This window comes from Entelurus aequoreus, linkage group LG26, assembly GCF_033978785.1.
Source record: "Entelurus aequoreus isolate RoL-2023_Sb linkage group LG26, RoL_Eaeq_v1.1, whole genome shotgun sequence".
Lineage (NCBI taxonomy): Eukaryota > Metazoa > Chordata > Actinopteri > Syngnathiformes > Syngnathidae > Entelurus > Entelurus aequoreus.
Window position 1 is genome coordinate 18,082,292 of NC_084756.1, and position 23,017 is coordinate 18,105,308.

General features: G+C 39.0%; 2 protein-coding genes across 2 annotated transcripts in view; one reads left to right on the plus strand and one right to left on the minus strand.

Annotated features, from left to right (window-relative positions):
* Positions 1–5,792: 5,792 nt before the first annotated feature.
* The window catches only part of LOC133643549 (POC1 centriolar protein homolog A-like), a 55,242-nt gene continuing 38,017 nt past the window's right edge, over positions 5,793–23,017 (plus strand). The window contains exons 1-6 of the mRNA XM_062038186.1: positions 5,793–5,980; positions 15,854–15,938; positions 16,012–16,183; positions 16,284–16,463; positions 18,382–18,489; positions 18,577–18,692. Coding sequence (XP_061894170.1) covers positions 5,963–5,980; positions 15,854–15,938; positions 16,012–16,183; positions 16,284–16,463; positions 18,382–18,489; positions 18,577–18,692 — 679 coding nt within the window. The 5' untranslated portion in view covers positions 5,793–5,962. The remainder of the gene's footprint in view (positions 5,981–15,853; positions 15,939–16,011; positions 16,184–16,283; positions 16,464–18,381; positions 18,490–18,576; positions 18,693–23,017) is intronic.
* LOC133643231 (B9 domain-containing protein 2-like) lies at positions 12,608–13,603 on the minus strand. The gene has a single exon (XM_062037676.1). It carries the CDS (start codon positions 13,323–13,325, stop codon positions 12,798–12,800), a length of 528 nt encoding a protein of 175 aa, XP_061893660.1. The 5' UTR covers positions 13,326–13,603; the 3' UTR covers positions 12,608–12,797.

Below are 23,017 nucleotides of genomic sequence, written 5' to 3' on the forward strand. Positions count from 1 at the left end.
AGAGTGCGGGTACTAGACTGGCCTGCCTGTAGTCCAGACCTGTCTCCCATTGAAAATGTGTGGCGCAATATGAAGCCTAAAATACCACAATGGAGACCCCGGATTGTTGAACAACTTAAGCTGTACATCAAGCAAGAATGGGAAAGAATTCCACCTGAAAAGCTTCACAAATTGGTCTCCTCAGTTCCCAAACGTTTACTGAGTGTTGTTAAAAAGAAAGGCCATGTAACACAGTGGTAAAAATGCCCCTGTGACAACTTTTTTTCAATGTGTTGCTGCCATTAAATTCTAAGTTAATGATTATTTGCAAAAAAGAATTAAGTTTCTCAGTTGGAACATTAAATATCTTGTCTTTGAAGTATATTCAATTGAATATAAGTTGAAAAGGATTTGCAAATCATTGTATTCTGTTTTTATTTACGAATTACACAACATGCCAACTTCACTGGTTTTGGGTTTTGTAGTTGCAGGTTCCATATTGATTTTTTGGGGTTTTGGAATTTGAGTGTGTTTTTATTACATAAGCATGACTCCAAACAGATAAGAGCAGCGGGTGTACAAGGTCCTCAAAATCTCTCCCACCATTTGTAGGCCACTTAAAGTAATGGACGGTTTGTGTGGGCTGTAACAATATTACGCCATCTGGAAAAGCAGGTTTTGAAAGTCTTTAAGGTGCTGAACAAAAAACCCCACTTCCTCTTAGTCTTCACAGACGGACGCACTTTTTGATAGATGTCCAAAAACCTTCAAAGTCATTCCTGTGAGTGACATTTAAAGCCTGTTACTGACAACACACTCACATGCTATTTTCATAAACACTGCGCGAAGAGAAGCACAAACAGAGGAAGAGAGGAACACAAACATAAGGCAAAGCTCATATAGCAAACATGAAGAGAATGCACTTCAAATATTTGGCTGCAGGCACATGAACAAGTCCTCACACCTACAAATGTGTTTTTTACACAAGGAAAACTCAGCTGCTCATTTTAAAGCTCCACTATACAACATTTACTGGTACTCAATAATTATTCCAGTAATCTATTTCCCTTTCCGGCTCCTCAGCCTTTCCTGGAATCATTGCAGTATAAATGATTGCCTTTCAATATTTCCATATTTGGACTGTAACGCCTAAAGATATCATATTCGGTAATAAAGTACAGGTTTACTGGAAAGGGAACAAACGTTACATTTTTATTTTTGTTGTTGACAAAAGTCAATAATATAGAAAAAGAAAAGTTTTATAAACTCACGTTTTAATGATCCGTTTAGCTAACGTATAATATTTTAGTAGTTACAAATAATAGTGCAGTTAGGAAATACCTTATTCAAAAAAGTACATAAATTAATTACTTTTTTTTAAAAAGTCATTGCTAAATAAATAATTGACACATTTTTTTTATTTTTTTTTTGGAGAAACTATGAATACATACAAATTAAACATTTAAAGTTTAGATTTATAATAATTAATGGACATTATTTTACAAAATGGACAATATAAAATAACTCCTATGAATTAGAAAAGGGCTAGGATTAAATAAGCTTTGCTTCTTCCTACTCATTTTCAACAAATTTGTAAATTGTATGATGTATTATATTTTAACTGTATACGTGTTCGAAATAAATTCAAGTCTTCACCATATTCCGATACAACGAAAAAGCTCTTTTTTTTTTCAACAAAAAGATTACAAAAAGTATTTTTGTTTTTGTTTTTAAGTAACCAACCTTGAAAGGTGACACACAGGAACAACTCAACGAGGTCAAACTGGTTCAGCACAGCACACTGCTGACATCTGCTGGTGAGAGGCTAGGATTGCAATTTGAAAAAACTCATTAAATCAATCAACCAATAGGGGGGAAAAAATTCTACATAAATGTCGATTTATTAAAGTAAGACCTATATTTTCTAATTGGCTTAATGGTTTACAATTATCAATCAAATATTGGAGGATGCTTAAGAGTACAACAGCCCTTAAATTGGTATCTTTGTTAAATGGATGAAGTGCTGGCTGTCCAGAGCCGGGACCCCGGGTGGACCACTAGCCTGTGCATCGGTTGGGGACATCTCTGCGCTGCTGACCCGTCTCCGCTCGGGATGGTTTCCTGTTGGCCCCGCTGTGGACTGGACTCCCGCTGATGTGTTGGATCCACTGTGGACTGGACTTTCACAATGTTATGTCAGACCCACTCGACATCCGTTGCTTTCGGTCTCCCCTAGAGGGGGGGGGGGTTACCCACATATGCGGTCCTCTCCAAGGTTTCTCATAGTCATTCACCGACGTCCCACTGGGGTGAGTTTTTCCTTGCCCGTATGTGGGCTCTGTACCGAGGATGTCGTTGTGGCTTGTACAGCCCTTTGAGACACTTGTGATTTAGGGCTATATAAATAAACATTGATTGATTGATTGATTGAAAAACATTTAAAGTGATTTAAGTAGCCCCTTTTGTCTTTTTTCATATTTTTTTTATTATTGTTATTTATTATTATTTAATACTCTGTATTTGCTTTTGTTTTCTTTCCTTGACATGTTTCGGTGATGTTGAAAGTGCCCTGACTTTTGTGTGCATTATATATGTGTGTTTGTTGTTCAATAAAAATAAAATAAATTAAATAAATCAATAAAAAATAAATACATAAATAAATCAACCAATCAATTAAATAACTACATTTCATTAATTAATTCTAATTTTTATTCATCTCCTTCATTGATGTGCATTTTTGATCAATAGACAATTAAACTTTAGCAACTAAACACATATTTACACACCTATGCTTGAGAAGGAACAGGATGAAGAAAATCTTATATTTCCTGCAACCTTCAACATAATAAGTAGTCTTACTTAATGGACAGCCCAGATTCACAAGCATACAAACCAAAAAAAGACATCCAAATATAATGAAAACAAACAAAAAAAAGCAAAACTTCATGAAGTACAAAGCGAACAAAAAAAGTAATATACATCTCACGGGATGATACAAAACCAGACAAAAAATAAGTAAAATAATAAATATAAAGCAAAATGCAGACACTTACGGCTGTCCATATGATCTTATTGTTCTGTCTTTATATTTTTTTTTCAATTGGAATATACTTCTACAATCTTTTATCTCATTGTAAAGAGAATTCCATAGTGTAACCCCGACCACTGATATACACCTTTGTTTTAAAGTTGTCCTTGAATACTGATGTTGGAAATGACCTTTTCTTCTATGCTCTTCATTCTCAGAAGTGATGACAAACATTTTTTGTAAATTTGCTGGTAATACTTTACTTTTAGCCTTAAACATAACACATAATGTCTGTAACTTTACTAGCTCCTGTTGTTTCAATAAACCACAATTAATAAATGTTAGTGTGTTCTAGATAATCTGCTTTATGAATAATCCGTATAGCTCTTTTGTGTAGTTGATATGATGCCTTTATGTTACTCTTATATGTGTTCCCCCACACTTCCACACAGTAGCTGATATATGGCAATATAAGTGCACAATACTATAATCCAACACATATTTTACCTTATTTAAAATAAAAATACTCATAGACATCTTTTTCCGTACATGTGCAATATGAGATTTCCATGTCAGACCGTCATCCAGTATCACTCCTAAAAATCTAAGTTCAGAAACCCTTTCAATATCAATTCCATCTATTGAGTTTGATCGTTTCCTCCCTTTTCCTCTTACAAAAAATCCTAAACTTTGTTTTTTTTTAAATTGAATGATAATTTATTGACATCAAACCATCTCTGAAGTTTAATCATTTCCTGTTCAATAATGTTTGATAACGTTTTTAAGTCATGTCCTGAACTATACTCCGGGTTGGGGAGGAGATCTTGCCCCAAGTGGAGGAGTTCAAGTACCTCGGAGTCTTGTTCACGAGTGAGGGAAGAGTGCATCGTGAGGTCGATATATTATATATATATATATATATAATATATATTATTTATATGTATAATAAAATTAAAATAAAATATATATATAGCTAGAATTCACTAAAAGTCAAGTATTTCATATATATATATATATATATATATATATATATATATATATATATATATATATATATATATATATATATATATATATATATATATATATATATATGTATATATATATATATATATATATATTATATATATATGTGAAATACTTGATTTGGTGAATTCTAGCTATATATATATTTTATTTTAATTTTATTATACATATAAATAAAAGACATACTTGAATTTCAGTATTCTGCAGGCTATCCGGTAGGTGGCAGTATTGTCCTGTTTAAGAGTGTCACAACATTGCTGTTTATGGCAGACGAACTGCTCTACAGTAGACTAAACAAAAAAAAAGGCAAAATATACTAAAATGAAATCATAAGGCGTAGTATGCTAGAATGTGGAATTCCACAAGGTTCGGTTTTGGGACCAAAATTGTTTATTTGATATATTAATGCATACTTGCCAACCTTGAGACCTCCAATATCGGGAGGTGGGGGGGCGTGGTTGGGGCGTGGCCAAGGGCGTGGTTAAGAGGAGAGTATATTTACAGCTAGAATTCACTAAAAGTCAAGTATTTCATACATATATATATATATATATATATATATATATATATATATATATATATATATATATATATATATATATATATATATATATATATATATATATATATATATGTATATATATATATATATATATATTATATATATATGTGAAATACTTGATTCACTAAAAGTCAAGTATTTCATACATATATATATATATATATATATATATATATATATATATATATATATATATATATATATATATGTATATATATATATATATATATTATATATATATATGTGAAATACTTGATTCACTAAAAGTCAAGTATTTCATACATATATATATATATATATATATATATATATATATATATATATATATATATATATATATATATATATATATATATATATATATATATATATATATATATATATATGTATATATATATATATATATATATATTATATATATATATGTGAAATACTTGATTTGGTGAATTCTAGCTGTAAATATACTCTCCTCTTAACCACGCCCTTGGCCACGCCCCAACCACGCCCCCCCACCTCCCGATATTGGAGGTCTCAAGGTTGGCAAGTATGCATTAATATATCAAATAAACAATTTTGGTCCCAAAACCGAACCTTGTGGAATTCCACATTCTAGCATACTACGCCTTATGATTTCATTTTAGTATATTTTGCCTTTTTTTGTGTGTATGAAATGTGCAACGTCCCCTTTAAGAACTCTGACCGGAAGTCTCCTGCCCAATATATAAAATAAACAATTTTGGTCTCAAAATTGCTAGAATTCCACATTCTAGCATTATGATGTCATTTTGATATATTTTGCCTTTTTTTTTTGTATGAAATGTGCAAGGACTCTGACCGGAAGTCGTCCGCCCAATATATAAAATAAACAATTTTGGTCCCAAAACCGAACCTTGTGGAATTCCACATTCTAGCATACTACGCCTTATGATGTAATTTTAGTATATTTTGCCTTTTTTTTTTTTTTTTGTATAAAATGTGCAACGTCCCCTTTAAGGACTCTAACCGGAAGTCTCCCACCCAATATATAAAATAAACAATTTTGGTCCCAAAACCAAACCTTCTGGAATTCCACATTCTAGCATACTACGCCTTATGATTTAATTTTAATATATTTTGCCTTTTTTTTTTTTTTGGATGAAATGTGCAACGTCCCCTTTAAGGACTCTGGCCGGAAGTCGCCCGCCCAATAGCGGCGCGGAAACTAAAACGTTGTTGTTGTTACTAAGCTAGTTTACCTATCAGCAGCTAACGGTAGCCGGTCGACGGCTTCGTTATCTATCTCCTTTAAGCACCGTGTCACTCCTAAAATAACACATTGAGGTGTCTTCTTCCTTCCAGTAGTCCTCGCTTGGCTTCCAGCAGCAGACATGATGACTTCTGTTCTGGTAAGTTCTGTCAAAGCTGATACTCGATAGCTAGCCAGCTAGCTGCCAGCCTGAAAGAAGTTACGTTTGTTGTTCGTAGCGGCATAAAAAACGTTTTCATGTGTAGCTGTGTTTGTGAGGCATTTACGTTTCTGCGTAGAAATGTTCATTTGGGTATTAACATGGAATTATAAGACACTACCTAATGGCAGAATATTCGCTACGGTCGTGTATTTATACGACATACAGTGCAGCTGTTTGTGTGTGACGTCACCTTTATTCCGTTTATCCAGCCATCAATTTTTTACACCTTGTGTGGTGTTCGGGTTTGTGGGACCCGTTTTCATTTTTTATTCAAAGAAAAATGATACAATTAATTCATTTTTTAAACTGAGACTCACTGACTTTGGCTCATTTTCTGTGAAGCATATATCAGAATACATATTTAATGACCACACACCATACACCCCCCCTACACATTTCTATTACATATAAGATGTCCGGGTCCATTGGACCCGGGGGCTAAAAGAAGTGTGGAAATTGATGTTCTGTGTACCACACACACACCATTCTTGCCAAACCTCCCGATTTTCCCAGGACACTCCCGAATTTCAGTGCCCCTCCCGAAAATCTCCCGGGGCAACCATTCTCCCGAATTTCTCCCGATTTCCACCCGGACAACAATATTGGGGTCATGCCTTAAAGGCACTGCCTTTAGCGCCCTCTACAACCTGTCGCCACGTCCGCTTTTCCTCCATACAAACAGCGTGCCGGCCCAGTCACATAATATATGCGGCTTTCACACACACACATAGGTGAATGCAACGCATACTTGGTCAACAGCCATACAGGTCACACTGAGGGGGGGCCGTATAAACAACTTTAACACTGTTACAAATATGCGCCACACTGTGAACCCACACCAAACAAGAATGACAAACACATTTCGGTAGAACATCCGCACCGCCACACAACATAAAGACAACAGAACAAATACCCAGAACCCCTTGCAGCACCTAACTCTTCCGGGACGCTACAATATACACCCCCCGCTACCACCAAACCCGCCCACCTCAACCCCCCCAAAACCCTGCCGCCCCAACCCCAACTCCCGAATTCGGAGGTCTCAAGGTTGGCAAGTATGGCACACACACACACACACACACACACACACACACACACACACACACACACACACACACACACACACACACACACACACACACACACACACACACACACAGTAGGCCTAGACAAGAGGAGGACCGAGTGTAGGTACACAGAACATCAGAGGGTCAAATGTGTGAGAAAATGAGAGCAGACAGTGTTGACGAACAATGTTGCAACCTTGTGTGGGAACCGCAGGTGCAGAAACACAAAAGAAAAATCCCTGTGGGATGCAGAAACTGGCAGAGAAATTTTCTGTGCAACATTCATATTGTTGTTACTCAGCCAGCGTTTGTGGGTCTGATGGACCCGTTGCATTTTGTGGCTTTTAATGCCTCACAATCAAACACTTTTATGGTAAAATACTGAACAGATGTTTATTGGGATAAGGCGCTAACCGCGGCCCTTCTGGAGCAGGGGTGAAGTGTCTTGCCCAACGACACAACGACCATGACTAGGATGGCGGAAGCTGGAATTGAACCTGGAACCCTCACTCCTGATTTCCACAAGACGCCTCTCGGACCGGCAACACCATCTGCCGTCCGGCAATCCCCACGGTCGTTCTGTTGCGGCTTAACCCTGCAGCGAAATAGTGCAGACTTTTACGAGATCTAGCAAATTTGCTCATAATTCATGTGATAAAGTAAACACTGAATTAAACACCGCGGAACATCTCAAGTTTTGCCGTCAATCAAACGCACAGGTGGGCGCGTCTGTGACTGCATTGACTTGACTAGTGAAAAAGACAAAAGTTTTGCCTTGCAGGACGACCATTTTTTTTTTGTAGCAGGCAACAACACAACAGTAGACACAACAACCACAAACCAAGCCCCTGCCTCCCCGGCCCCCGTATCACCTGCCATTTGACACAGGACCCTATGTGCCCGGGATGTGTCTAAATATTCTTTAATTTTGGACCTCCAGAATCAGCATTTGAGTCAACAAGGTGAAATTATGTCTGAAAACCTTTGACAAGTTGACTTCATGTCAGTCCCCGCCCATCAGGACGTTTAAAAGTGTAAAATACGATCCACCATGAAGACGGACTATTTTATTTTAAAAGCAAACCGGATAATTTATTTTGTGTTATTGCATGACTTACTGTCCATCACAAGAATATAAGAAGCTCTGCGTATTAGCAATTGCCTCCCGAACGTACCACAGGCTGTGGAAACGGACACGTAGACTTGAATAAAAACAGAAAGAGTCGGCCGGCGTGGCGGTTACACAAGGCTGCCATGACTCATCTTGTGGATATCAGGGGTTAAATTGCTGGCACGCCCGCTCTCCCATCTGCGCCACACGTTTCCCCCTATTGCTTGGATTTTACTTAAGTCAAGTCCGGCAAATTAAATATACGTGGTGGTCAAGCTGGCTCTGTTCTCAATGGGTACTCGGCGCCATTCAGCCTTTCTCAAAGACAAAATGCCCTATGCTTGTTTTTGGCCGTACGAATCATTCAAATCGCGAAAAGCATAAATGTTTCTTCAGAGTACTTTTGAGAGGTAATCAAAAAGGGCAGAAGAGTGCAACATTTTACGAAACGACAACGAGAAAAGCATGCAGCTCACACTCCCTTCCAAAGGAGCAATCGAAGAATGCGTGAGTTTGCAGTGGTCACTTCGTTAAAGGTTTGTTTGATGTACTTTTAAGGTTTATTATTTCCCATTTAAGTATTATCTTGATATTATTTGTATTAAACATGTTTGCTATGAGTGTTTCAAAAAGCACCAAGTCTAAAAGAAAGCAAATGTGAGCAAAACCTAAAAGAGTTAAGTTTTTACCAAAGGCAGTAATCATAAATTAATCTTTCAACACATACACAATATTGACATCTATAGTTATATTTTCAGATAGGCAGGGGAAACACGCTTCTCGTAAACTGGAACAAACATGCCAGTAGACGCAAAGTTAAATCATGAAATGCAGCCTAACCCGAGCAAAAGTCTTGAGACCAATTTCCTTGACCCAGCCACACACAAATAAGTTGTAGACCTCCATGCCTTTCCATATTTCCACCTGTTTTGTCGTGTAAAAATGGACAATAGTTTGATATGTTTTGATAAGGGAAGGCGACCGACGTATAGTCCTTGATGGATAAGAGGCATGGAGTGTCTTATTCACTTTTATGCAGATGACTGCCAAATTTACATGCCGATTTCAAAAGGCCACGGCCCCCTGACACCCCTTCTCAACTGTCTATGTGACATCAAGGCTTGGTTAGCCCAGAATGTTTTAATAATGAATGAGGGAAAAACGGAAATTTCAGTTTTTGGTCCGGCCCTCACTGACTTGGGACCATTGTAAAATTATGTGCGTCCCAAAGTCACCAGCCTTGGCGTCACTATAGACAGCGATTTTAAACTTGACAAACAAGTCAATGGCGTTTTAAAATCGTGTTTTTATCATCTTCGTCTTTTAGTAAAGGTAAAACCGTTTTTATCTTTTTACCTTTTTGAACAAGTCGTGCATGCTTTTATTTCAAGTGGCCTGGACTTCTGCAATGCACTTTATGCTGGCATTAGCCAAAAAGATCCTCCAGATCCTCCAGCTATACGGTATACCATCAAAGTACGTCAACATCTTCAGAGCCCTGTACCACAACTCCACCTGTCGAGTGAAAACACCAACAGGACAACCGACGACTTTGACATTGTGACCGGGGTAAGACAGGGTTGCATCTTGTCTCCCTTACTGTTCATCATTGTCATAGACTTTGTCATGAGGAAGTCTGTCGTCGGAGCAAACCTCGGCATTAAGTGGGGAGGGGGCAGACTGGCAGATCTGGACTTTGCGGACGACTTGGCTCTGCTTAGCCATTCCTACGCTGCACTCCAAAAATTGACCAACAATCTGCATGAGCAAGGGGAAAAAGTCGGCCTACGTATAAGCCAAGAGAAGATCAAGGCCATGACCATCGCACAAGACCAAAACGTTCCACTGCTCACCGTAGGCGAACAAGGCATAGAGTATGTTGAGAACTTCACGTATCTTGGAAGCAACATCTCAAACACTGGAGACGCAGAAAAGGATGTATAGACCAGAATCGGAAAAGCTGCAGGAGTCTTCTAACGCCTCCGGAACATCTGGTCATCAAAATCTATCAGTACGTCCACAAAGCTGCGCCTCTATATGTCAGTGGTCATCCCTACAGTGACCTATGCCTGTGAGACGTGGATGAAGACATCAAGCATTACTAACAAGCTGGATGTCTTCCACCGACGGTGCCTCAGATACATCTTGAGGATCTCATGGACAGACCACATCACCAATGAAGAGGTGATGAGAAGGGCAGGGGTAGCACCATTGTCTGACATAGTCTCTGACATGAGAAGGAGAATGGCTGGACACGTACTCCGACTGCCAAAAGAGAGACCGGCAAGTGTGGCAATGGACTGGGTGCCAGAAGGGGGAAAGAGGAAGAGAGAACAGCCAAAGAATACGTGGAGACAAACAGCCAAGGAAGACCTGAGAGAGATGGGAGTCAGCTGGCATGGAGCAAGAAGGGTCGCCAGTGACCGGAACAAATTGGGGGGACTTGTCGCCCAATGTTCCAACAGGAATGGGAGGAACTAAGTCTAAGTAAGTAAGCCAAAAAGCTCTCTCACGGTTGCAGTTAGTCCAGAACGCGGCAGCACGACTTTTAACTGGGGCCAGGAAACGCGAGCATATGACCCCAATTCTTCAGAGTTTGCACTGGCTCCCTGTTCATCTTAGAATTGATTATAAAACTTTGCTGTTTGTTTTTAAAGCTTTACATGGACTGGCACATCAGTATATTTTAAATTTACACTCCTGTTCGCGCTCTGAGGTCCGAAGGCCAGCTCCGGCTCGTGGTGCCCAAGACCAGACTTAAATCTAGGGGAGACAGGGCCTTCTCTGTGGTCGGCCCTAAGCTCCGGAACACTCTGCCCCTCCATGTTCAAACTGCTCCCACAGTGGAGTGTTTTAAGGCTCGTCTTAAGACCCACTTTTATTCTTTGGCTTTTAACACTACGTGAGTTGTGTGGTCCTCAGTCCTCTGTTGTCCTATGTGTTTTTTTATAAATTTTGATTTCTATTTACTGTTTTAATTGGTTTTACCCTTTAAAATCGTATCATATTTATTTTTATTTTGCTTTTATATTGGTTTTATATTCATTTATTTTTTGTTATTATTCAGTCATTGGTGGAGCTAAGGATAATATTTGAATATTGTTTTTAATATTATTTTTAATATTGTTGTGCAGCAGTTTGGAAACATTTTTGTTGTTTAAATGTGCTATACAAATAAAGTGGATTGAATTTGATTGGATATCACTTGACACATTTTTTGATAAAGTATAGGGATAGATTCTATTGCATAGTTTACATTTTTGCTTGTATCTTCTTGTTGCAGGAAGATTAAAGCCTATTTTGTACTCAGATAGTTTGCGCGCTGTTTGCTGTACAACAGCCAACTTGGATGGGTTGAGCACCACATGTTTTCGCTTCCGGGAAGAAGTCACGTGTGGGTATACAAGCAATTGTCATTAATACGATCTTTAACTAGCATTCTTGCAATAAGTCCTTAAAACAGCAGTGTTTCTGTCTTATATAAATTGTTCAATCTTTCTGTGTGGAGTTTGCATGTTCTCCCCATGACTGCGTGGGTTCCCACCTGGTACTCTGGCTTGCTCCCACCTCCAAAAACATAAATTGGCCCTAGTGTGTGAATGTTGTCTGTCTATCTGTGTTGGCCCTGCGATGAGGTGGCGACTTGTCCAGGGTGTACCCCGCCTTCCGCCCGAATGCAGCTGAGATCGGTCGGGTCCAGCACCCCCGCGACCCCGAAAGAGACAAGCGGTAGACTTTTTTGCGCAAGATTCCTAAAGACGACAGACTGCTGCCTTTCATGTAGAACAGGGGTGTGAAACGTACGGCCCGCGAACAGGTTTCATCCGGCCTGCGGGATGAGTTTGCTAAGTATAAAAATGAGCCGACATTTTTTAATGAAAGAAACCGCTGTTCTAAATGTGTCCACTAGCTGTCGCAATAGCAATTCTTGTATCTTTGTAGATTATGCTACATGTGAAAAAAAAACAACCACATATTAGTGCACCAGTCGAGCGAAATGAGCAAACTACATAAATAACATCCTGTAATTTTATATTGATCATTTTTTCATCTTGATAGATTGAAAATTATTATTCAGAAAGTGTAAACAACGACAAATAAAGATTACTATTAAACGCAACATGTAAGTGTAAAAAAAAAAAACAACAACATTATGATTTCTAAAATTTTCAGAATGTGCTTGTTCTAGTTTTAAACAAAGAAAACAATCTTATGTTGTCTTATTTTTAAGTTATTGCTCAGTGATTTTACCAGTCCGGCCCAACTTGGGAGTAGATTTTTCTCCATGTGGCCCCCGATCTAAAATGAGTTTGACACTCCTGACGTCGAATCTTTGATCTGATATGAACATTTTGCAGCAAATCATTGTAAACAGCAGATTGTTCCTGTCATAAAAAAAGGATCTTTAATTCGCGTTTTTGCAGTAGACTTAAGTCACATTTCATTCGGTATAGATATACTTGAGGGACATATGCAGTTGTATCTATACCGTCGTTATACATGCTAATAAAAGTTATATGTAAGCATCTAACTTTGGTCAAAAGCACCCAGATTGAAGATGCCAACACCAAAAAAATCAAATCTCGACGCCATATTTGTCAAAGTGTCTCATGATGATGCCGAGCTCAAGCTCCACGGTCCCCATAGCCTCGGTGTACAGCCTGTATCTATCCGCTCCGCTGTAGATGAGATCCGGGCTCTTGAGCTGCGGTCCCCCGCCAACAAACGTCTGCGTTAGCTGCTCCTGCCAGGAGCCGAGTGGCCTCCAAGTCCCGCAGCTAACACGATGGTGTCCGGGGCTGGAGGGAACGTGGCAGTAGCCGTAACCGTAGAGCTGGCAGCGGCCGAAGGAGTCCTGGTGCCAGACCTGCAGGTGAACCTTGGGCCAGCCCTGGAGTCCCTTGGTGGCGTAATGTAAGTCAATAGGGTGGAACCAGTACGCCATGTCTCCCGTTTGGGGGCTATCCACCTGGGTCTGTCCTTGCTTTAAGCCCGAAAGAAGGCGCCATGCTCCTCCAGTGTGAACCCCCCATTTGCAAAACAGGCTGTTGCTGGGGAAGCCAGTAGCTCCAACCAGCTGCCCTATAACGTGCAACTCTGCCATGACACCTACACGTCCATCTATCCCCTCAGCATAAGAGCTGTGTTACGCCAGCGTCAAAGCGTAGGTCTCCTTGGCAACGTCGCTTGTTCAAAGCAAAGGTGCTGTCCAGCGCTTTGCCTGTCAGAAAATACGAAAGAAAAAAAAAATTCTGTGACACTTGAATGGGAGATCAGTGTCGCCCTTTGTATAAAGAACACTTTTTACAAAACAAGTTGACAACGTGATTGGATTGTGGAATGCGGCGATGGATGTACAAAGGAGAGACCGTGCCTAAGAGACAACAGGCGGGACAGCCCAAGTTAAGAATGACCACTTCTTCGACGCCTACAAACAAATCCAAGCAAAGAAACAGCGCCTCCAGGCGGGTACATAATAGAGCACTTGACATTCTCATTGGGCCAGAACAGTAGGAACCAAATCAGTGATTTGCCTCTACAAAGCTTGCAATTGTTTTATAGATTTAAAATAAAATTCGCAGTGGTGTTAATGTGCATGCATATATGCTAATGGGTGTCTTGATATATTGCTTACCAACCTTATTTAGTCAAGATGATGAAATGCACACAGTGTCGTACCACTAAGTAAGCATGCCAGTCATTGTCTCTAGAGGTCTTTTTTTTCTTCATTTATTCATTTATTTCAGTCAATGTCATAAAAAGTACAAGGTAGACAACACATAATTTAAATTAATATGATGCAAACAGTAATGTACAGTATGTAAGCATGATGGTCCAGTTTTGCCTGAAAGGGAGTGGGAAGAAGATAATTTATTTAATCCCACCCCCAGTTCTCCATTCAGTGATTATTAATACATTGAGTTTCACTGTTACTTTGTTTAAGGATTATAATACAAAGGTTGTATCATAGTGACATTACCACAGGTAACAATAATTATTACACTGTAACAATAATTTTTATCAACAATGTAGGAAGAATGAATATACCAACAATGGTAATAGACAACATAGCAACAATGGTAATAGACAGCATAGCAACAATGGTAAGGAAACATTGAGCACATGTTAACACTATGAGACAGAGTACAACAGCAGGTCAAATTAAAGACCCTCATCTCTATATTTGAACCAGACCCGATGTTTGTATAATAGTTTAAATCGATTAATAGTTTGGCATTGCTTGTGTTGTAAGTCCAGTTTGTTCCATAGTTTTACTTCGCATACAGACACAAAAAACATTTACGTGTGGTTTGAGCTCTCGGCAATGAGAAATATCCAAAGCCTCTCAAGTTATGAGCCTGCACTTGTTATAAAAAAACGTTGTAGATTAGGCGGCAATAATTTGTTAAATGCTTTATACAAGACTATTGATGTTTAACAAGATCATCAAGTTTGAGCAACTTTGATTGCATAAACAGATTATGAGTTTGTTCTTAAAAAACACTGTTGTGAATGAGGTCTGGATAATAATCTCTATTGAAACGTGTGTGTGAATGTGTGGACATTACAAGTTCTTCCACTGTGTGTGTAGGTTTTTGCGGGTATTCCGGCATCCTCACAAATCTCAAAAAGCTGGCATAGGCTCTAACTCAGCTGTGACCCTAATGAAGTGGTATAGATGTATTATAACAAGTGCAGTTCTGCATCAGGTTATAATGACAGATTTTAAATACAGCTACTGCATTGGATACCATGTGTATACACGGTTATGAGAAAATATGCAATATGTTGTGAGCTTCAGGCTGCAATCAAATTGATGCTTAGACTGATTGTTTAAAATTTAGGCAATGCAAGAAGGTCCATGGGGTGTCTTAATATTTTCACATGATTGTATTGTGTTTGTTTGTGAGGGGTAATGCTATCTTCAAACCCCTGTACACAAAATAATGAAATATTTGTCCAAACACGCACCCCTACTATGTAGCCTGTGTTATTGAATGTTTAGCCCATTGTGGCAACAACATCACTGCACATTGTTAGTTGCTTCTGAATGTATGCGCTGCATGCAGATAGTAAACGACAACCACAAATGCCAGATTAATTTCTCGGGGGACAAGCACTTTTATATTCAATATCATTAGTAATTGTGAAAAAAATAACATTTTGGAAGGGGTTTAAAAATTCATGTGATTTAAAAATATATATATATTCTCTTAAACCACTAATGGTTTTTACTATCCTGTTCCGTGCTGTTCTTGTTATATTTTTTTATTACGAAGATTTTTGCTTTGAACAAGGTTCAAACAGCTAGTTTAGTTTAAAACTTCTCAAACAGCTCAACAAGCACTACAAAACAATCCACTGTATTTTTAGTGTGTTTTGGTGAATCACCATGAAATTTAGTACACTCCTTTAGTATACAATTTGATTATGATTGGTTTGAAAACAAGACATGGTCCCCATCAAGCAAAACGTTTTTGCAGAGCTCCTAGCAACCAATTGTTCATAAGTTAATTATTATCTATCTTAATGAGTATAAATATATATGTATATCGATATCATACTTATGAATATCGCACATAATTCATCATTTGACTTTACTCTGTGTTAATTGAATGTCTTTCCACACAGCCTGATCCGACACTCGAACGAAACTTTAAGGGCCACAAGGACACCGTGACTGGTGTGGACTTCAGCAGCAACATGAAGCAGATTGGTAACGGCTCTCTTTTTTCATTATAAAGTGTTTGGATATTTACTCTATTCACCTCTGCTCCATTTTCCTTTAGCAACAAGCTCAACGGACTGCTGTGTGATGATCTGGAACATGAAACCTCAAAGGCGCGCATATCGTTTTAACGGCCATAAAGACGCTGTCACGTCGGTCCAATTTTCTCCCTCGGGTCACCTCGTAGCCTCCAGTTCCAGAGACAAGACTGTACGCCTTTGGGTGCCCAACATGTATGTTTAAAGACATGGATGAATTTATGAATTATCTTTCAGTACCAGCCATTAATAAACACAACAAGAAACATATTTGTGTGTGTGTGTGTGTGTACAGGAAGGCTGAATCAACCGTATTCAAGGCTCACACTGCCACGGTGCGAAGCGTCAACTTTTCCAGCGACGGCCAGTCTTTGGTGACGGCGTCCGATGACAAGACGGTCAAAGTTTGGACCTTGCACCGGCAAAAGTTCCTCTTCTCTCTCAACCAGCACATCAACTGGGTCCGCTGTGCCAGGTATGAGACACGCACTTACTGTAGATTGCTTTGCAGCCGGTTCCCATGAATAGCAAAATGCTTTCAGTATGGAATATATTTTTTGGGTTTGGTTTCTTAAGAACAGCAGAGTGATCCTGGATATTTGACTCCTATTTTTGCAGCAAGTTCCTGAAACGGGGCGGCGTGGCTCGGTTGGCCGTTACCTCACCCACCTGCGCTCAGTGCCACCCACACTGGTTTAATTGTAACTTGGATCATGGGTTTCACTATGTAAAGCGCTATATAAATATAATTCACTTCACTTAAAACAGCAGAATCATGTCATAGAGGGTCTCTGCTGTCATTTATAGGATCTTTGACTTGCATTTTTATTAAGTCCTTAAATCAGCAAAGTGATTTTTGTTTTTGATTAAATCTTTGACTATTACTAGTACTCCTAAAACAGTAAAATACTGTCATATAGAGGATCCTAAACTAGTATTTTTGCAGAAGGCTCCTAAAAAGCAGAATGGGGACAGATATAGGATATTTGACCAGCACACTGTCAGTTATGTAATTGTTGACTAGTGTTTTTGGCCTAGATTGTCAAAAATAGCAAAATACTCCTGCCTAATGAGACCTCTGACTAGTGTTTTTACAGTTGGTCCTTGATTAGCATTAGGCTTATGTTAACCTTTGTTTTGGTGTATGAATGAATGAATGATCTTTATTGTCATTGTGCATGTACAGGTACAGGTCCAATTAAATTTAGAGGGGCACATGCAGTTTTATTCATGGAACCTTTCATAAAAATGACCAAAAAGTACATGAAGCCTCTCAGCAAGCAGATAGTTTAACCATCCATCCATCCATCTTCTTCCGCTTATCCGAGGCCGGGTCACGGGGGCAACAGCCTAAGCAGAGAAGCCCAGACTTCCCTCTCCCCAGCCACTTCGTCCAGCTCTTCCCGGGGGATCCCGAGGCGTTCCCAGGCCAGCCGGGAGACATAGTCTTCCCAACGTGGCCTCCTCGGATGACAGAGCTTCTCACCCTATCTCTAAGGGAGAGCCCCGCCACCCGGCGGAGGAAACTCATTTCGGCCGCTTGTACCCGTGATCTTGTCCTTTCGGTCATAACCCAAAGCTCATGACCATAGGTGAGGATGGGAACGTAGATCAACCGGTAAATTGAGAGCTTTGCCTTCCGGCTCAGCTCCTTCTTCGATACAGCGTCCGCATTACTGAAGACGCCGCACCAATCCGCCTGTCGATCTCACGATCCACTCTTCCCTCACTCGTGAACAAGACTCCGAGGTACTTGAACTCCTCCACTTGGGGCAGGGTCCCGGAGATGGCACTCCACCCTTTTCCGGGCGAGAACCATGGACTCTGACTTGGAGGTGCTGATTCTCATCCCAGTCGCTTCACACTCAGCTGCAAACCGATCCAGTGAGAGCTGAAGATCCTGGCCAGATGAAGCCATCAGGACCACATCATCTGCAAAAAGCAGAGACCTAATCCTGCAGCCACCAAACCGGATCCCCTCAACGCCTTGACTGCGCCTAGAAATTCTGTCCATAAAAGTTATGAACAGAATCAGTGACAAAGGGCAGCCTTGGCGGAGTCCAACCCTCACCGGAAACGTGTCCGACTTACTGCCGGCAATGCAGACCAAGCTCTGACACTGATCATACAGGGAGCGGACCGCCACAATCAGACAGTCCGATACCCCATACTCTCTGAGCACTCCCCACAGGACTTCCCGAGGGACACGGTCGAATGCCTTCTCCAAGTCCACAAATCACATGTAGACTGGATAGTTTATGACAACACCAAAACATCAAGGAGGCACATTTAACCAAGTATTTTATTCAAAGAAACACCATTATTAGAATTGTAAAAGCCTCTAAAATGAGCAGGATAGGACCCCTTTAAATGACATTGACTCTCTGTTGCAGGTTTTCTCCAGACAATCGCTTGATCATCTCTTCGAGTGACGATAAAACTATTAAATTGTGGGACAAAAACAGTAGGGAATGCATTCACTCTTTTTATGAACATGCAGGGTGAGCACCTTTTCTTAAAATTTTTCGAAGAACTTGCATAAGTAAAGCGTAACTTTAATGTATGTGTGTTTTCCTGCGTTTCTCCAGTTATGCAAACCATGTGGATTTTCATCCCAGTGGAACATGTGTGGCTGCAGCGAGCACTGACAACTCAGTCAAGTTGTGGGACATCAGATCCCTGAAGATGCTCCAACATTATCAAGGTAGGTACACCTCTTTACAAAAACAATCAGAGCCTTTTTCAGGTCAGTTAAGAGTAGTTCATATTTATGGTGTCGTTTATTTCCATACCAAAATATTTATACTCTTACTTGTTTTAGTTAGCAATCCTAAAAAGATCTTAGCTGTGATTTGAGCTAATAATGAACAATAGTTATCCACTGCTTACACTTACTTTCGTCGCTAAATTATTTTCAAAAAGCGTGGCCCAAGAGTGTGTTCCAACTACATGTGGATCACACTCCCCAGCCTGAGCAGCTTCCCTGGGAAAGTTTTTTTTCCCAGAGTGTTAGAAAGAATGGTACTACTGTTAATTTAACCTTGGCTACAGGAGGTGCAATGTGGTTCTCATCCTGGTCCTGGAACATTGGATATGGTGCACATGCTTTGTGCACTGGGAAAAATTATTTGACCGTGTCCCTTGCAGTATCACGTGAAGGGTGTTCTGGGAGTAATGGATTTGTGGCACACTACTGTACTTGTACAATCGAAACAAGAGCCTGGTTCACATTGTCAGTATTAAGTCGAATTTGTTAACTTTGAATGTTGGCCTCTGCCATGGCTGCTTTTTGTCGCCAGTTCTGTTCATAATTTTTATGAACACAATTTCTAGGCGCAGCCAAGGAATTGAGGGTGTCGACTTTAGGGGCCTTAGGATCACATCTTTGCTATTTGCAGATGATGTGGTCCTGATGACTTTGTCAAACTGTGATCTCCAGTGTTTACTGTGGTGGCACAGCTGAGTGTGAAGCTTCTGGGATGAGACTGAGCACTTTTAAATCTGAGACCATTGTTCGCAGCTGTAAAATGGTTAGTTTGAAACCTTGGGGTTGGGAGCAAGGTGTTTCTCCCAGGTGAAGGAGTTAAAGTATGTCAGGGTCTTATTCACAAGGCAGGAGGGTCCGATGGACAGATGAATCTGCAAAGCATCTGCAGCAATGTGTTCGCTGTATTGTGCCTTCATGGTAAAGAGAGAGCTGAGCCACAAGGCAAAGCCCTCGATCTACTGGTAAATTTACCTTTCTACCCTCAGATATGGTCACCAGCTTCAGGTAGTAACCGAAAGCGCTAGATCCAAGTAAAGAGTAAAAGCGGCCAGAATAAGTTAACTCTGTAGGGTGAAGATGATAATATTTATTGTCAAAATATTCATGTAACTTTATCTTTTTCTTTGTGGTGTATAACTACTGCATCGTACTGAGAGATGTTAGTGTTGTAGACATTACTAGACACCACTCTTCTCTTCTGTCTAGACATGTATTATATCATTCCAACCAGCAGAGAGCGCCCTTGGTTCACTTCTGCAGTGCTCCCAGAATCCACTTACTGCATGCCTTAATGCAGGGGTCACCAACGCGTTGCCCGCGGGCACCAGGTCGCCCGTAAGGACCAGATGAGTCGCCCGCGGGCCTGTTCTAAAAAAAAAAAAAAAAAAACAATTAAAAAAAAAAACAATTTAAAAAAAAAAAAAAAAAAAAAAATTAAATCTACATAGTAAAAACACAAGATACACTTTCAATCAGTGCATCAACCCAAACAACCTCCCCCATGCACACTCATCCACACCCACTCACACAAAAGGGGTTATTTCTTTCTGCTACCAATATTCTGGTTCCCACAACATAGACCAGGAGTCACCAACGCGGTGCCCGCAGGCACCAGGTCGCCCGTAAGGACCAGATGAGTCGCCCGCGGGCCTGTTCTAAAAAAAAAAAAAAAAAAAAAAAATGTAAAAAAAAAAAAATTAAAAAAAAAATAAAAATATTTAATCTACATAGAAAAAACACAAGATACACTTTCAATCAGTGCATCAACCCAAACAACCTCCCCCATGCACACTCATCCACACCCACTCACACAAAAGGGGTTATTTCTTTCTGCTACCAATATTCTGGTTCCCACAACATAGACAACACATCTGCAAGGGACACAGTCCCTGAAGCACACATGATTGTATAGGCTGCTGGTCCACTAACATTTTCATTAATTACTATTTTTTATGTAATTATTTTTATATTGTTTTACTTTCTTTTTTATCCAAGAAAATGTTTTTTATTTATTTATCTTATTTTATTTTATTTTTTAAAAAAGGGCCTTATCTTCAACAGACCAGGTTGCCAATGAAATTAGATTTGTTTAAAGGGTTTTTTAAACCAGGCCCAGTCCAGATAATGTCCAAGTTGGACTCAGCAACACACACCTTCATTCATGTACACAGAAAGAAATTAGGGAACACAACAGATTGCATATAATTTATAAACAAAATTACATTTTCAAAATAAGCATTTATGTACAGTCCAGATTATGTCCAGGTCACTCAAATTAGGGAACACAACAACAGATATCATATAATCTATAAACATAATTATACTTTCAAAATAAGCCTTTGAGGACTTCTCATCTTTTTTTTAATGTTTTTTGGCATCATTATCGTTTTCAACCATGTAACTTTCTAAAGTTAGAAAATACTGAATAAATGTTTTAAAGAAAGTAATACTAAGTGAATATCTGTTTTTGGCCTTAAAAATAAACATTTTACTGAGTACTATAATTAAATTGACTAAATCATGATTGTCAATTACCGGTAACTCTCCTAAAATAACAGAAACCACATTAAGCTTCATAAACAAACCAATCCTTAAACACATTTTTTCAACTTCCACCCAAAACAAAGACACAATATGACAATACAAAAACAAATGCAGGGTGGATTCAGGCTCCTGACAACAAAATCGGCAATCATCTGACTCTGTCATATTCCATAATTTTAACATTTTCCCTGTGGGTAAGAAGTTATAAATAATTTTAATTTGAAAATAACGATTTTGCACATCGATAGTGGTTTTATAGATTAGTTTGAATATGGCATCCCATGGCAACGGGCAGTCAAAAAAGTCCTCCCATTTTCCATTTGTGTTGTATGAGGCAGCCTTCAGAGATTTCTTTATTAAATAAAAATTATATATTTTTCTATTTATTTTAGTTCCTTTTTGCCAACTAGAATTTCTTATTAGAGGTTTACAAACTAATAATTTAGTAGTTCCATAATTAATTATTTGTTTCCATCTTTTCCCAATTACTCCAGTTAGTTGATAAAATGAAAAGCTTGAGCAAGCATCACCATACATAGCTCTAAATTCATCATACTTCATAATTTTACCATTCTCATTGATGATATCATTGACAAAAATGATTCCTCTTTCAAACATATTTTTCCAAAAGAAAGGCTTTCCATCTATTACAATATTAGAGTTCATCCATATTAACTGCTGCAAAATATCGTCTCTTTTTTCTGGCACATAAAATTGAAAACACCACTATGAGTGGATTGTTTCCTTTATGTTTCCCAGCAGACTCTCTGGGAGGGGATCACTTGTAAAAAAGGATACAATTTATTTTGATACAGTACATGTTTTTTGTCCAACAGGACATTTGTGTACCACTCAATGTTTAAATACATCTTTGGAACAATTGAGGCTTTTAAAGACAGACACATAGCTTCAAGGTTGAGAAGTTTCAGGCCCCCATATTCATACTCTTTGTACAAAACCTTTCTTTTAATCTTTTCTGGTTTGCCGTTCCAGACAAAATCGAAGACACTCCGCTCATAAATCTTAAAAAAGTTTTGTGATGGAGCTGGTAATGACAAAAACAAATAAATAAATTGAGGAATAATTAACGAGTTGGCAATAGACATTTTACCATACAAGGTTAGGGATTTCCCTTTCCATAATTGCATAATTTTGTCCAGCTTTCTTAGTCGATTATCATAATTTACTGAGCCTAGATCTTCCAGATTTTCTGGGACAACAACACCAAGTATGTTAACTGGTCCATCTGTCCACAAAACAGGCACTTTGCATTCCATTCGAAAGGACGTTCCCTTTAGATTTCCGATCCTTAACATTTTACATTTATCATAATTAAGCTTAAGGCCAGATTGCTGTGAAAATATGTCCAAAAGATTAAGAAGGTTCCGCAAACAATGAGGAAAAATCTTATCTTTGTGAATCAGCCTTTTCTGACATGAACTTCATCAAGAACAAACACAGAACACGCCTCACTGATGCACATCTGTAAGACTCACTCAGAGTTGCAGTGTCAAGTTACACACCAGAGTACAACACACTAGTTAACAGCATGCAATGCCAGGCTTCCCACTAACTAACAAAGAAACAGATAACAGATTTGGTGTCCATTTCAAAGTGTGACATGATTTAAAAATGTGAGAGTTTACTTTTGTATTTTACATGAGTTATTATTTGTACAAACATGGTGCAAAGTAATTCATGATTTGTTAAAAAATGTT